This window comes from Ceratotherium simum, chromosome 5, assembly GCF_057802395.1.
Source record: "Ceratotherium simum simum isolate JZ-2026a chromosome 5, ASM5780239v1, whole genome shotgun sequence".
Classification (NCBI taxonomy): domain Eukaryota; kingdom Metazoa; phylum Chordata; class Mammalia; order Perissodactyla; family Rhinocerotidae; genus Ceratotherium; species Ceratotherium simum.
In genome coordinates this window covers 16,334,968-16,351,777 of record NC_141904.1, presented here as the reverse complement: position 1 = coordinate 16,351,777, position 16,810 = coordinate 16,334,968, and the positions used below count along the sequence as shown (strand labels likewise).

The 16,810-nt window shown below is 35.7% G+C and overlaps 1 protein-coding gene across 4 annotated transcripts in view; it reads right to left on the bottom strand.

Moving 5' to 3' along the window:
• STAG1 (STAG1 cohesin complex component) overlaps positions 1-16,810 on the bottom strand; it is a 354,666-nt gene that overhangs the window by 227,683 nt on the left and 110,173 nt on the right. For 3 of the 4 annotated variants that reach the window (XM_004419341.2, XM_087430526.1, XM_004419340.3), the window contains exon 4: positions 3,743-3,907. In XM_004419341.2, coding sequence (XP_004419398.1) covers positions 3,743-3,907 — 165 coding nt within the window. Of the gene's footprint in view, positions 1-3,742; positions 3,908-16,810 lie in introns of those variants that run through there. The other variant, XM_087430527.1, reaches the window with a different exon arrangement.

Below are 16,810 nucleotides of genomic sequence, written 5' to 3'. Positions count from 1 at the left end.
ATTAGAATTTCTTCCCTCTTTTGTCTAGCATCTTAAATATACTTATTTATTTCTTTTACTATTCATCCCTCTGAATCTAATGTTTTTGTGATTACCTCTGCTCATCCTGGTCACTCCACTGTAAAACTAGGTCACATAATGTGAGCTTAGAACTTCCTGCTCTACAATAATATTGGGGATTTCTACAGACCCAGTCACCAACCAAGTATGTAGACACTTCAATTCAGGTTCTGATTATAAGGACTATATCTGTCCTCTCCCTTCCCTCAGCCCTTGATTTCCCATAAGTGAAGTTTTAGTATAAGTTTTTATCCAAACTAGAACCCTCTTGAGTATTAAAGGAATGTCTATTAATAACTACACGGATGATAAGCATAAACTGGGAGTCACAAGGGTAACCTGAGATATATGATCACCTAAACATAAGTCTTAGCCTACGCAGCAGTTATCAGTGGCGTTCTTCAGTCTCTTCACTAGTATGGAGACTCATGTTAGGCTCTGGCTTCGTGAAGTAAACCTGACTCTATTCCTCTTTCTTCGTGAAATATTTTTAGTCCTTTTAACACACAAAAGCCAAACTGTTGGCTACAAGTACCTGCTTCTCCACCCTAACCCCAATCCTGTTCATCACTTTGTAGTTTTTCTTCTACATAAACTACAGAAACACTTACTTTCTAAACTCATTAATTTCTGTATTGTCTTTTTAATATTTTATCTATCAATACTATATGTTTGAAATGAGGAAATTGGGCCGGCCCTGTGGCTTGGTGGTTAAGTGCGCGCGCTGCAATGCTGGCGGTCCGGGTTCGGATCCCAGGTGCGCATCGAGGCACCACTTCTCCGTCCATCCTGAGGCCGAGTCCCACATGCCGCAACTAGAAGGATGTGCAGCTATGACATACAACTATCTGCTGGGGCTTTGGGGGGGAAAAAATAAAATAAATAAAATCTTTAAAAAAAAAAAAAAAAAAAAAAGAAATGAGGAAATAATAAACAGTGAAATTAGTGTGCCCCTTTCAATAGAAGACCCTTATCAATTTTTTAAACATGTACTCCCTTTGCTCAGCAACCACTTTCATGAATATATGCTACAAAAATACTCCCATGTATACATTTCAGATGGATAGATAAGGATATTCAAAGAAGTACTATTTTTAATAGAATAAAACTATTCTTAAATAGTTATCTTAATTATACTTATTTCTTTTTTCAAGAATAATGCAGCTCAAGTGAAAATTGGTTAAATAAATCATGGTCCAGCCATGTTAGGGAGTAGTATACAAATATTAAAAATTATAAGGCAAATTCATAGAAAAATACCCACAATATTGAGTGAAAAATAATTACAGAAGTTTGTAGATTAATTTGAATATAGCTAGGAAGGAAAAATATAATACAAATAATAAAAAACTACAACAAAGGGGGTCGGTCCAGTGGCACACTGCTTAAGTTCATGTGCTCCGCTTCGGCGGCCCGGGTTTCACAGGTTCGGATCCTGGGCGCGGACGTACGCACTGCTTATCAAGTCATGCTGTGGCAGGCATCCCACATATAAAGTAGAGGAAGATGGGTGTGGATGTTAGCCCAGGGCAAATATTCCTCAGCAAAAAGAGGAGGATTCGCAACAGACGTTAGCTCAGGGCTAATCTTCCTCACCAAAAAAAAAAAAAATTATACCAAAGTAAAATATGTTTGGGGCTGATTTCAATAGAGCAATAGTGAGAAAAAGTTGAAAAGGTGGGTTAAAACCAAATTATGCAAAGTCCCACGGTCCTGACTACTAATCTTTACCTTTGATAAAATGTGGATGCAAAAGAACTTAAGCAGAGGATGACAGTATAAAACAGAGTTAGGGAAGAGTAATCTAGATTAAAAAAATAGTACAGGGGTGGCCCAGTGGCGCAGTGGTTAAATGCACACGCTTCGCTGTGGAGGCCCGGGGTTTGCCGGTTTGGATCCCGGGCATGCACTGACGCACCACTTGTCAAGCCATACTGTGGCGGCGTCCCATATAAAGTAGAGGAAGATGGGCATGGATGTTAGCCCAGGGCCAATCTTCCTCAGCAAAAAAGAGGAGGATTGAAATTGGATGTGAGCTCAGGGCTGATCTTCCTCACCAAAAATAATAAATAAATAAATAATTTTTAAAAATAGTACATAGTAGATGAACAAAAACTTATATTAGTCATTATTTTGCTTCAAATAGATGACTAGATTTTGTTCATATTAAATATTGAATTTAAAGATTTTGTTCATATTAAATAAAGCTGGTACTGAGCTTTAATACAATATGCACTAAAATTATCTTTACATATACAAATATAAAATATTTACATGAAAAATCAAAAGCAAAATACTGAAATGAAATTTAAAAATTTTTACATAAAAATAAACTTCCTTCATTTTTCTGCTTCTATTTCCACCTAAAGGCGGGAAGCAATAAAGTAGGTTTCAAAAGTTAATATTTCTGTACCGTTAATTTTTCTATTCAAGTGTAATAAAAAAATAGTCAAGCTTAATGTCTAAAGGTCACAATCTATTTTTAAATTACCTTGTAATTTATAGATTGTCCACTGCTTTGGATAACTAGGAATTCAGTATTTCTTTTACCACATAGCATCATCCTACTACTCACTCCACCTCCCTCCCTTCCCACATAAATTCCGACGCCCCTAAACATATCAATCTGGTAACATACATAAAAATCAATAAACACTATACTCCCTTAAGGAATTCAAAAGGAAATACAGGTAAAAAATACAAAGTATACTAATGAAAAGTTGCCTGCTTTCAGTTCTAAAAATAAATGTTTCATAAATTACCTAAATTTCAAGCTTGAATTGAAAATTAAGTATCAAAAATGAGCAAATAAATATCAAATAAAAAGATTTAACATATCAATCATTGATGATCAAAGAAATGTAAATTAATGAATTATCATTTTCACATATGTTATCAAATAATTCTTAAATATAAAATAGCCAACTGCTAGCTACATTTCTGGTGAAAGATAAACTAGTATAATTTTTTGGAGTGTAACATGGTATTTATGTATCACACAGGTAAGAAACACCTGTAAACTAAATAATTTCACCTCTAATATTTTAAAATGAAAAAAGATGTAGAGATGTAAACACAAATAATGAATAAATTTTATACTAATGAAAAAAAGTAAAGACATACTAAAAAAATAGTAAAATAATTATGATTTACCCTTATAATAAATTAGTAAGAAGCCAATAAAAATGTGCTCTTGCAGAATATTTAATGATATTTGTTGAGTCAATGAGGAGAGAAAACTGAGTAAAAAGGTTATAAAAGATCACATACACACACAAAATAAAGATGAAATATTAATTGTGGTTATTCCTAATTCACCACTTAGAAATTTTTTTTATACCCTTTCTTCTCTCAGATATTCTGTAGTACATATATGTTACTTACATTAAGTCCAATTCTAAAAAAATATATTAAGGCAATAAAAATTCTCTTACGCAGCTCCTATTATATGCAAGTCTTTTTACTCAACACAATGTAATCTAAAGTGTATCTTACTATTAAACAAAATGCCTTTCCTGACACTCTTTACAAAACAATCAAACAAAGAAAAGCCTGGAAGGATAAACTTCTTGATCACATAATCAACAAGAGTATATAAAATGTCAATATATACACTAACAGGTTCCACATAGGTTATTGACTCTGTTGCTTTATAAATAAAATAAAAACACTGAACATTTACCTGCATTGCACTTTTCCCCAGTTTCACCACTTCAAACAATGTGACAGGCTCCCCTTCGCCATTCTGCTGAGGGTGCCCATTAGCTCTTCCACGGCCTGTTCCTCTAACTCCAGCTTCAATTCTACTCTTCTCTCCTGGAGATTTTCGAGGTTTCTTATTTGTAGACTGAATAAAAAGGTCAGGAAAAAATTAAATTAAATGCAGGCATACTATGCTTTATGCAGAATGATCTCAAATATGTTTGATCCTGTGAAAGATAGCTAGCACTACTACAGATAAGAGACATAAATCCCTGACCAAAAGAAGCTTTACAATTTGTTTTCAGCGATAAAAAAAGAAGGTAAACAGCAAAGCATAAGTTAATTTATATAAGGTATGAATATAAAGCAAAAAAAAAAAGAATTAGAATTTTGTAAAACAATAATGCCAATACTGAATATTTTAACCACGCCCCCTCTTCACATTTCCTTCTTCATACCGTCCTCAATACTCTCCTACTTCCTCAGAAATCTTACTTGCATACACTGCATATTCAATTTCTCCCTCTACTAAAGTGCTCAAGTATTTCTCATCCAGCCATGCAACAAATATATGCTGGACATACTTGGAAACATCCTAGGTACTAGAAATACAGCGATAAACAAAACAAACATTCCTGCCTTGATGAAGTTTACATTCTTCAATTAACATCTCACCCCATGCCTCCAATTTTTAAAAAAAGTCAACACTAGCTACCACCTTATATACTTCTCACCTTTAGAATCAAGGGCAATTTGATAGAATTGCTTGCAGTCGCTGTTATTATTCCCATAAATTTCATTCATATATAAACTCATCATAGTTGCTGCTTCACCAAACTCACCAATGAAATAAATGTAATAGACATTTCTTGAAACTCTCTCAATAGGCCATGTGATTTCTTCCTTTCTTTTCAGATATCTTTTCCCTCCCTATATTCCTTACCTGTTAGTGTTACCTTAGGTCTCTCCTGAGAATCTTATCTTCTCAATCTTTATATTCTCTTTGAGTGACTTAATTCACTCTCATAATAGCCTGTTTCAGTTATCAACTTATTGTCCCTCATCACCAAATCCACCCTTATTTGTTTTTGTGATGCTAGAGCTGGACCCTGTAAACATTTCTCTTTTGTCATCTGCTGCAGTGTTAGGCTTTGTAAACAGAGGGCACTAAAGGAACACTACAAAGCATAGCATGGAGGGGCTTCTCTCCCTGCTTTACCATACCTGCTCCCTTGATTTTCTATTTCTGTGTTCTTCATGCACTCTTTCACTTCTCTTAGTAGTTCAGAGCCTTACAACCATTTTTGTGTGTGGATTAATAAATAAGTTTCCTGCTTATTCTTAAATAAATTATTTTTATAACAATTTTAGATTTACAAAAAAATTGTGAAGATAGTACAGAGAATTTCCACATACATCACATCTAGTTACTCCTATTATTAACATCTTATCATTTGTATGGTACATTTGCTACAATTAATGAACCAACCTTGATATATTAACAAAAGCTCATAATTAATTCAGATTTTCTTAGTTTTTGCCTAATGATCTTTTTCTGTTCCAGGACTCCATCCAGGATACCATATTACATTTACATCATGTTTCCCTAAGCTCCTCTTGGCTGTGACAGTTTTTAGGCTTTCCTGGTATTTTGGTGACCTTGACAGTTTTGAGGAATACCGGTCAGGCATTTTGTACAATGTTCCTCAACTGGCATTTGATGTTTTTCTCATGACTAGACTGGGATTATGGGTTTGGGGAAGAAGATATGAGAGATAAAGTGTCATTTTTATCACCTCATATCAAGGGTACATATTATCAACACAATTAATTACTGTTAATAGTGACCTTAATAAGCTGGCTGAGGTGGTGTTTGTCAGGTTTCTCCACTGTCAAGTTACTTTTCCTCCACTTTCTATGATATAAACTTTGAAAGGAAGTGACTACGTGCATCCCACCTTTAAGGGGTGGGGAGTTATTACTTTTATTTAAGAGGTGGGAGTATTTACACATATTACTTGGAATTCTTCAGTATGGGAGATTTGTCTATTCTCACCCATTCATTCATTTATACTAATGTGGGCTTACCGACATTTATTCTATACTTTGGATTGTAATTCAACACTATTGTATTTTGTTGTTCAATTTGGTTCAGCTTTGGCCATTGGTAGAGCTATCAGTTGGTTCCCTGTGTCCATTTGACATATTCCCCCCAGAGAGAGAGAAAAAGAGAGAGAGAGTGTGTGTGTTTAGCACTTGGTTACTTTCTGGCAGCACAACATCCTCTAGACTCACCTTGTATATTCCCTTCCCCAATTTTACAATCAGCCAATACTCCAAGGAGCCCTGGTTCCTTTTACTGGAGAATGCTATTAAGAGATGAAGATCTGGGCACTAGGGTTTTGCTCCCTGATACTGAGTGTCCTTGCTTCTAGGCCCTTAAGCAGAGAAAGCAAAGAAACATATGTTCCGTATATGTACACTGTAACAAAATTTCTGTATGTAATGATCTGTTATCTGTATTAAGCTAAACATAAGTTCATACTGATACTCCAACTTTAATCCATTACCACATCGATGCCTCTTTCCTTTGCTTATCAATAAACTCCCACTCCAACAGTGAGAAACCTGGCTCCCACGAGTATATATGCATAGTAGTATCAGAATTCTTAAACTATACCCCATGGGAAACAACTTTATGAACTCCAGAGTGCTTATATACAATATGGACAGTTCCTTTGACTTTGGTCTTACAGAGTCATTTCCAAAGTTACTTAAGTCAGCAACTCCCCTCCCCACCAACTCCCTTGAGTGACATCGTTTTTTTTTTTTCCCCAAAGCCCCAGTAGATAGTTGTATGTCATAGTTGCACATCCTTCTAGTTGCTGTATGTGGGACGCGGCCTCAGCACGGCCGGAGAAGTGGTGAGTCGGTGTGCACCCAGGATCCGAACCCGGGCTGCCGGCAGCGGAGAGCACGCACTTAACTGCTAAGCCACGGGGCCAGCCCAAGTGACATCGTTTTATACATTTGCAATAGAGTTAGCTTGATTTATTTCATTCTACATTCCACTCTGGTATCACCCTAACCTCCTAAATGATTTTTTTTTATCTGTATTCATAAAATTCACTCTTTTTCTGTGAAGTTCAATTGGTTTTGACAAATGCATAGTGTCATGTATATACAACTATAGTATCATAGAGAAGAGTTTCACCACCTTAAAAAATTCCTGTGCTTCACCCAATCAACCCTCCTACCTTCCCCTGGCAAACACTCAACTTTTTAATCATCACTATATAGTTTTGTCTTTTACAGATAGTCATACAATTGGAACCACACAGTATGCAGCCTTTTCAGACTGGCATCTTTTACTTTAACAATATGCATTTAAGATTCATCCATGTCGTTTAGAGGCAGAATAGCTAATTTATTTTTCTTTCTAAATAACATCCCACTGTATGGATGCACCACATTTTGTCCTCTATTTACCTAATGATGGACATTTTGGTCACCATTTTTTGGCAATTAGGAATAAAGCTGCTAATACACATTCACGTGCAGGGTTTTGTGTGGATGTAATTTTCAAATCAACTGTGTAAAACACCTAGGAGGATGATTACTGGATCATAAGGTAAAACTATGTTTAGCTTGGGGCCAGCCCCGTGGTGCAGCGGTTAAGTGTGTGCGCTCCGCTTTCGCGGCCCGGGGTTCACAGGTTCGGATCCCGGGTGCACACCCAACACACCGCTTGTCAAGCCATGCTGTAGCGGTATCCCATATAAAGTAGAGGAAGATGGGCACAGACGTTAGCCCAGGGCCGCTCTTCCTCAGCAAAAAGAGGAGGATTGGCATTGGATGTTGGCTTAGGGCTAGTCTTCCTCACAAAAAACAACAACAAAAACTATGTTTAGCTTTGTACAAAACTACCAAACTATCTTCCAAACTGGCTGTACCATTTTGCATTCCCACCAGCAATGAATGAGAGTTCCTGTTGTTCTGCATCCTTGCCAGAAAATTGGTATTGTCAGGTTTTTGGATTTCAGCCAATCTAATAGGTGTATAGTGGTACTTCATTGCATCTTAATTTGCAATTCCTGAATTATTAAGGACTTTTTAATAATTTTTACTTTTATATTTTGTGAGGAAGATCAGCCCTGAGCTAACATCCGTGCTAATCCTCCTCTTTTTGCTGAGGAAGACTGGCCCTGAGCTAACATCTATTGCCAATCCTCCTCCTTGTTTTTTCCCCAAAGCCCCAGTAGATAGTTATATGTCACAGTTGCACATCCTTCTAGTTGCTGTATGTGGGACGCGGCCTCAGCATGGCCGGAGAAGCAGTGCGTCAGTGCGCGCCCAGGATCCGAACCTGGGCCTCCAGTAGCGGAGCACGTGCACTTAACCGCTAAGCCATGGGGCCGGCCCCATTAATAATTATTTTTCACATTGAATTTTTCTGTTCAAATTACTGGCAAGGATTTTGTCTCCTGACTAGAACCTGACTGATTCTCTATACTTGCACTACCCAACATGGTAGCCACTAGCTTCATGTAGCTAAATGATCACTTGAAATTCAGCTAGTCAAAAATGAGATTGCAGTAAGTGTAAAATATCCACAAGACTGTGAAGATTTAGTATGAAAAATAGCATATAAAATTAATTTTATATTGATTACATGATGAAATGATAATATTATAGATATATTAAGTTAAACAAATTATATTATTAAAGTTAATTTCCCCCATTTCTTGTAACTTACTAGAAAATACTAAATTGCAGAAGTGGCTCACATTATATTTCCGTTGGACAATGCCACTCTGTTCTAATACTTTAACCACAGTAATCCTTATAATACAAACCTAATCCCATCACTTCCTTGTTTATTTAATCTCTGATCCTCATAACCATCAAGTTAAAGTCCAAACTCCTCGGCATGGCATGTAAAGCCTTCAATTACTACCTGTTCAGTCATCTACCACACCAGATCCCTCTTTACAGGCTACAATCCTGCCATACTGATCAGTTTAAAGTTGCCTGAAAACATCATTTCACACATTCATCTTGTTTAGCTGGACTCTAGATCCTGGCTCCTTGTAACAAGTCTTGTTTCTGTGCTCACTATTTGGAGTAATAGGTTATCTTCTCAGTACTGTGCTCACACGCGTATGTGTGTATAAGTGCTTACACGTTTGTGTATGAAGAGAGGAGGGGAAAAATGTTATTTTTCTTTATTGAATAGGTAATGCATTCACATGGCTCAAAATTCAAAAGGTGATTAAAGTTATACAATGAAAACTTGTCCACTTCTGTCCTCAAGCCACAATCTTCTTTCTTAAGAGGCAATCAACATTATTCATTCCTTAAAAGCCCTTCCAGAGACATTTAAACATATAAAAAACAAATGCATATGAAAGAAATTAAAGAAGACATAAATAAATGGAAACCCATCCCATGTTCATGGATTGGAAGACTTAATATTTTTAAGTTGTCAATACTAACCAAAGGGATCTACAGATTCAGTGTGTAATCCCTATCAAAATCCCAATGACCTTTTTTGCAAAAACAGAAAAACCCATTCTAAAATTCAGAGGAATCTCAAAGGACCCCAAAGAGCCAAAACAATCTTGAAAAAGAACAATGCTAGAGTACTCACACTTCCTGATTTCAAAACTTTCTATACAGCTACAGTAATCAAAACAGTGTGGTGCCAGCATAAAGGCAAACATACAGACCAATGGCAGAGAACACAAAGCCCAGAAATAAACCCTCAAATATACGGTTAAGTAATTTTTGACAAGGGTACCAAGACCACTCAATGGGGAAAGAGTAAAAAGGCAACCCATAGAATGGGAGAAAATATTTGCAAATCATATATAAGGATAAGAGATTAATACCCAGAATATATAGAGAACTCCTAAAACTCAGCAACAAAACAAACCACCTGATTGGAAAATGGGTGAAGGACTTGAACAGACATTTCTCCAAAGATATACAAACGGCCAATAAGCACATGAAAAGATGCTTAAAAACACTAATAATTAGGGCCATGCAAATAAAAACTACAATGAGATACCAACTCACACCTATAATAACTATGATAGGATGGCTACTATCAAAAATAGAAAAGTCTTGGCGAGGATGTGGAAAAATTGAAACTCTTGTGCACTGCTGATAGGAATGTAAAATGGTACAGCCATTATGGAAAACAGTATGGCAGTTCCTCAAAAAATTAAAAATAGAATTACCATACGATCTAGCAACTACACATCTGGGTATATACCCAAAAAAACTGAAAGCAGGGTCTCGAAAAGATATTAGTAAACCTATGTTCCCAGCAACATTATTCACAACAGCTAAAACTTGGAAGCAACCCAAGTGTCCATTGACAAGATGAATGGATAAGCAAATGTGGTATATACATACAATGGAATATTATTCAGCCTTAAAAAGGAAGGAAATTCTGACATATGCTTACAACATGGACAAACCCTGATGACATTATGCTAAGTGAAATAAGCTAGTCACAAAAAGACAAATACTATATGATTCCACTTATATGAGGTACTTAGTCAAAATCATAGAGACAGAAAGTAGAATGGTGGTTGCCAGGGGCTGGGAGGGTGTCGGAGGTGGTAGTTATTGTCTAATGAGTGTAAAGTTTCAGTTTCAAAAAATGAAGAAAGTTCTGGAAATGGATGGTGGTGATGGCTGCACAACATTATGATTTTATTTAATATCACTGACCTGTACACTTAAAAATGGTTAAGTTGGTAAATCTTATGTGTATTTTACCAGAATTAAAAAAAAAAAAAAAACCAAATGCGGGGCCGGCCCCATGCTTATCGGTTAAGTGCACGTGCTCCGCTGCTGGCGGCCCGGGTTTGGATCCCAGGCGCGCACTGACGCACTGCTTCTCCGGCCATGCTGAGGCCACGTCCCACATACAGCAACTAGTAGGAAGTGCAGCTATGACATACAACTATCTACTGGGGCTTTGGGGGAAAAAATAAATAAAATTATAAAAAAAAAAAAACCAAATGCATATATATTTCCACGTATCTATTATATTTTATATTACTTATGCACAGTTCTGCACCATTCTATTTTCACTATCAACATATTTTGTAGTCAATCTATAGCAAGACCTAGAGAAGGTCTTCACTTTTTTCTGAAAGCTACAGTGTTGCATTACATAGATGTATGGTCATGCACCACATAATGACATTTTGGTCAATGATGGACCACATATATGACAGTGCTCCCATAAGATTAGTACCACACAGCCTAGGTGTGTAGTAGGCTATCCCATCTAGGTTTGTGTTAAGTACACTCTATGATGTTCACACAATGACGAAATTGCCTAATGATGCATTTCTCAGAACATATCCCTGTCATTAAGTGACGCATGACTATACGTTAATTTATTTAGCCATTAACCTGTTGACGGACACTTATTTTGTTTTAAATTTTTTACTATTACAAATAATACTGCAACAAATAAGCCTGTGTATGTATAGGAAAGTTTCTCTGTGTCACACACACATACGTCATTATACGTACACAGTATATATGTAGTATGAACTAAACTCCATGAATAAAGAGGAAATAAACCATAATTCTCACACCTGGGAGCCTTTTAGCATTGGTTACAAAGAGGGGAAAAAATAAGAACATAAAAATCCATTTGATCTTACCTAGGGTCTATCTATATTTTATCCCCATTATCACAAGACTGATTTTCTTATTACAGATCCAGACAGTAATAAACAGTAAAGATTCAGAAAGACAAATCAAAAAGCTGATGTTCAGAAAGATTGTCCCTAATAAACAGAGTCAGGAAGAGGGAAGATCATAGTAACATAGGATACAAACAATCTGTAACTTATACCCAAGGGATACAATTTTGCAGTCCTGAGAGTAATTCCTCTCTGAGACATATAGCTGTACTTATCCCACTCAAATCATGCTTGTTTAGGGGTTTGCGGGGGGCAGGAGTGTAGGGAAGATTTAAAAATAAGAATTGTGACAGTTATTTGAAAGAGTAATAATACATACATAACCCTTCAATTACTTGTGACTTATCAGGCTCCATTTCCTATAGGTTTTTTGCCACATGTAGATGTAGTCCCATTCCTGGACAAGGATCCAAGGTGCTCTCAAATGAAAGAAATGGATCATGTCCTATGTCAAACTTGCTTGGCTGGTCCAGTTCTGAGGTCGTGCCATCTTAAGAATGGAGTAATTGCCTTAATTCTCAGGCTACTAATGCCTTAGTAACCTAGCCAGCAACCTAGTTCCTATGAAGCTAGAGTTCTGTCCTATCATTATCAGCTTACCCCAGGGACTGAAGTCCCTGAATACCAGACCATTAGATGCCAGACCCCACAGACACTAGTTCTACCATAGATCTAGCTCAGCACAGATCAATAAATGCTTACTGATCCTAGAGACATAACCTCCCTGGTGGTACATTATCAGCTCACTCCATCTACCCCAACTGTTACCTGCCTAGGAAATCTTTCTTCCATTAATAGCAAGTGGATCTCTTCTCAAATATCTGCCTCAATCTAGGGGACATGTCTAGTTTCTACATCTTGTCTCATGAAGTCTCATGTATTCTAACTCAGAATTCATGCTTAAGAGCCTAAGTGACACCTATGTGGTATTATTGCCAATTATGCATAACATGAATCTAATCCTGAGCAAACGGACAAATTCAAAATGATTCACTCTACAGAATACAAGGTGTTAGAAAACAGATTTTTTTTCACTCATTCAAAACAACTGTTATTTCTTCATTCATCATGCAGTTACTATGTACCAGACACATAAAAAAGTTGATCCTTCCACACAGCACCAAACACAGCTTTCAAAGAACTTATAGTATTTAAGATGTATTTTTCAAGATCCTAATACAAATTTGTCAAAATTGGTGGTGGAGGAGGAACACTCATGCTTCAAATCCCATAAACAGTGTAAGTGAGATGTCTACGGTCCTGAGGTTAGTAATACAGAAACTAGAGTCATGTGTTCATTGCTGCAGCTAATTAAAGGGACACAATGGAAAAAAATGCTAATGAATATCTGTAGGAAAATGAAACTATCTGAAACAAAGTCTGCCTCTACATATTAAGTAATGAAGTTTATGGAAAATATGCTCAGAAAGAAAGCTATACATCCTTTACTGCATCTTCATGAAAATGATGCAATCTAATGTCCGAGTTTAGAATAATCTTTAGGACAAATGTTTTACTACAACTATAATACTACTTAATTTAAATGTGTACCTATACTTCTGGTAAACTGTTTTAAGTAAAAGTCAGCACTGCTGGGTAGGAAAATTAACCATCCAAAATTACTCTATCCCAAAAGCTCTATACAGAGTAAGTTGCACCCTGAATGCACAACAACTTTTCTAGAAGCTCTAAGAGACACAGATACACCAACTTTTTTTTTACTTTTGTGCCTTATTTGAACTTATTTATAAGCTATAAATGTGAAATAACCCCTACCCTTTCACAAATAATGTACATAAACATATTTGGGATAGCTTAGTGCAAAATCTCTACATATATATAGTTTAAAAAAAAAAACCACAAATGACTGCAATATAATATAGTAAACTATAGTATATAAAAAATACTTTTCATGGAAATTTGGTTGAAGATAAGCGTTGGAAGGATTCTATGAAGGGAAAGATTATTTCCAGTGACTGGTAAGCAGGGAAAGTTTCACAGAAGAGATGAGCTGCAAGTTGGGACTTAATGAATAAGTAAAATTAGTAAGATTAGTATAAATAGAATTTAGAAAACAAGGATTTCAGAAAGCAAGAACATCATGAGCTAAAGCGTAGAAGTGAGAAAGCACAAGCCACGTACAGAAGGACAAGAGAGATGTATCTGACGGAATGAAAGGTTATGAGTAGGGAAACACAATAAAATATTAGGTTGCAAGGTAAGTTAGAAGAACACACCCCACAACAAAAAGGCACTCCTTGCTATTTGAACAGGTTAAAAAAAGGTCAACCTGGCAGTATTAAAAATGATAGACTGGAAAAGGGAAAAGACTCAAGGTAAGAAGGTAACAGTCCTATAAAGTGAGGCCTAAAGAAAGGAACTTGGGAAATGTAAAAGAAGGGACAGATGTAGAAGACACTGTGAAATAAAAATTCATCAGATCTAGAATCTCATTAGCTATAGGAGAGAGGGGAAGGGACATGGGGTAACGAAATTTAATGGTGACTCACATTTTAATTCTGGGTTCTTGGAAGACTTATGGTATATTTTAACAAAATTAAGAAAGTCAGAACTAAAAACTAGTCTATGGAAGAAAAGCTAAATGAAAAATTTAAAAGATAAGACAACAAGCCTAGTTTGAGAAAGAAGAGGAGATACAAGTCCAACTGATAAATACATTTCCAAAAGTGATCATAAAAGTACATACGCATAAGCTACAAAAATTATTTTGTAAAGAGATTTTTGTTTCTTAGAAAAATAAAAATAGAAAAAGTGATACAGTAATGATAAATAGGCAATTCAGAAAATTTCAGAACATACTGATAGAATTTTACACCACCTAAAAATTAGCAAAGATTTAACAATCACTATAAGTAAAGGTTAAGATGTGCAATGCCACATATTTTGCTGTGTGAAAGGCAAAACAATAACACACACCAAAAGCTTACAAAACATACGGCATACCTTTCGACTAACCAACTCCACTTTTAAGTATTTAGAACTGGAAAAAAAAAAAAACAAAAAACAATGGCTCTAGAGCAACACTTATTTATTAGATAGTTTACGTCAGCACGGTTTAGATCAGTAAAGAATTTTTAACACAAATGTTCAACAATAAAGAATTAAATAACTTTGTACAGAATACTATGCACCAATTAAAAACTGTGTAAAATATTTAAATGATATCATGAATTCACAATATTCTAAATAAAAGTACCAAATAATTTAGAAGATCCAATTTTTATAAATAAATTCACCTGTTAACCTATCCTTCTGATACTCATTGTTATTACTTCGTTCTGTATTCTCCATCTTCTTTTTATGTGTATGAATACATAGACATAAAAGTAAAAACTGTACCTCTTTTTGGATTCTAGACCAAGAAGATAAAATTTTTTTTTCCTTTTGCTTAGGGCATTATTAGGACAACTGGCAAATCCGAATGAAGTGAATGAAGATATGGTCAATATTATATCACTGTTTTCCTGATTTTCATAATTGTACTATGGTTGTGTAGGAGAATGTCCTTGATTTTAAGGAAATTTATACTAAAGCTTTAGGAATAAAGTGGCATCATGTCTGCAACTTATTCTCAAACAGTTCAAAAATAATAATAGCTATATAACAGATTTACATATACAAACATATAGTTACATGTATATGTATCTGTATACATATATAGAGAGAGAGGAAAAAAAATGATAAAGCAAATGTAGTAAAATGCTAACATTTGGACAACCTGCATGAAGAGTCTGCATAGAAATTTTCTGCAGAATTCTTGGAACTCTTCTGTGTCTGAAATTATTTCAAAATAAAAAGAATTTTAAACACAAGGGGGGAAAAGCGACGATTTAACAAAATTAAACACCATTCATTCATTCAATAAACAGTTATTGAAAGTCAGACACTAGTACACAGCAGTAAACAAACCAGATAAAAATCCCTGCTTTCATGCAGCTTATCTTCTAGCAGGGAAGACAGACAATAAGTAAATAAGTACAATGTATACTACATTAGATAGCAATAAGTGCTACAGAGAGCAGGGAAAACACACACACACACACGAAGGGAACAGTAAGTCTCCTTGGGTTTTCATCTTTAGGGGCGGCCTCAATGAGAAGATGAGACAGGGCCCTGAGACAAGGAGTAAGCCTGATAGGTTTCAGCAAAAGCATATGATGGTGGCTTAAACCAGTTTTGTAGTAAAAAATGACTGATGCAATTTGCAAATAGATTAGACAGGATTTGCTGATAGATCAGATACAGGCTGAGAAAGAGCGAGCCAAAGATGATTACAAGGTTTAGAGCCTGAGCAATTATAGGAATAAAGTTGCCATTATGGAAGAGAGCTTGGCAGGGGATAGGAAGCTTGAGAGTTCAGTTTTTTAAACATCTTGGGCCCATTAAATATCCAAATGAAGATGCTCAATGGGCATTTGGATATGAGTCTGAAGTCTAGGGGTAAAGTCCAGACTGGAGACATAAATGTGGGTGACATAAGCTTAGAGGTGGTATTTAAAGCCATGAGATCAGATGTGATCACCAAGGAAATAGCGTGTGTAGACAGAGAAAATTATGTTCATTATTTGTTAATACAATCATAGGTTGGCATAAACACGATACTGTTTGTTTCGAGATCATTAATTATTTGGGTAGAAAGCTACAATAACAACAAATATGAATTAGGACAACTGCAAAATCAGGGTTAATAAGAAACAAAAGTCTCTGATAATAGTATACCGACAAGAAATACCAAAAATGAGATGCCCCCTAAGAATTTAGAAATAAGGAAAACAATACTGCTCATAACAAAAAGTCCTTATACTATTTGTTTTCATTTGACTGAGTAAATGAATAAAACCAGAGACTCATGAAGTCCTTTCAAAAAGTATGAACAGTATTACAATAGCTAAACAAAGAGTGTATCAATTGAAACTTAGAATTGTTCAAAATGGAGCCAGTTGACAGAAAATGTCCAAGCAATCTTCAGAACTGGTATTGCAGCATAACTCAAATTTGATCATTCTGAAAATTATACCTCTCAATATTAATTAATAGCTTGGCACTCTGGCATTCTTCAGAGAAAGAGTTTGGAAGTTAAGATATCAATTTAAACCCTGGCTTTGCCACTGACACGCTTTGTGTGACCTTAGGCAAATTAACACTTCCTATTTTTATTTCCTACTCTATAAGCTGCATATAAGACCTATTTCATAGTGTTGGTGTGAGGATTAAATGACATAAAAAGCATCAGCTCAGTGCAAAGCTCAGAGTAGAAATGCAGGAAGTTGTGTGGTTTCCAAAATCAAGAAATG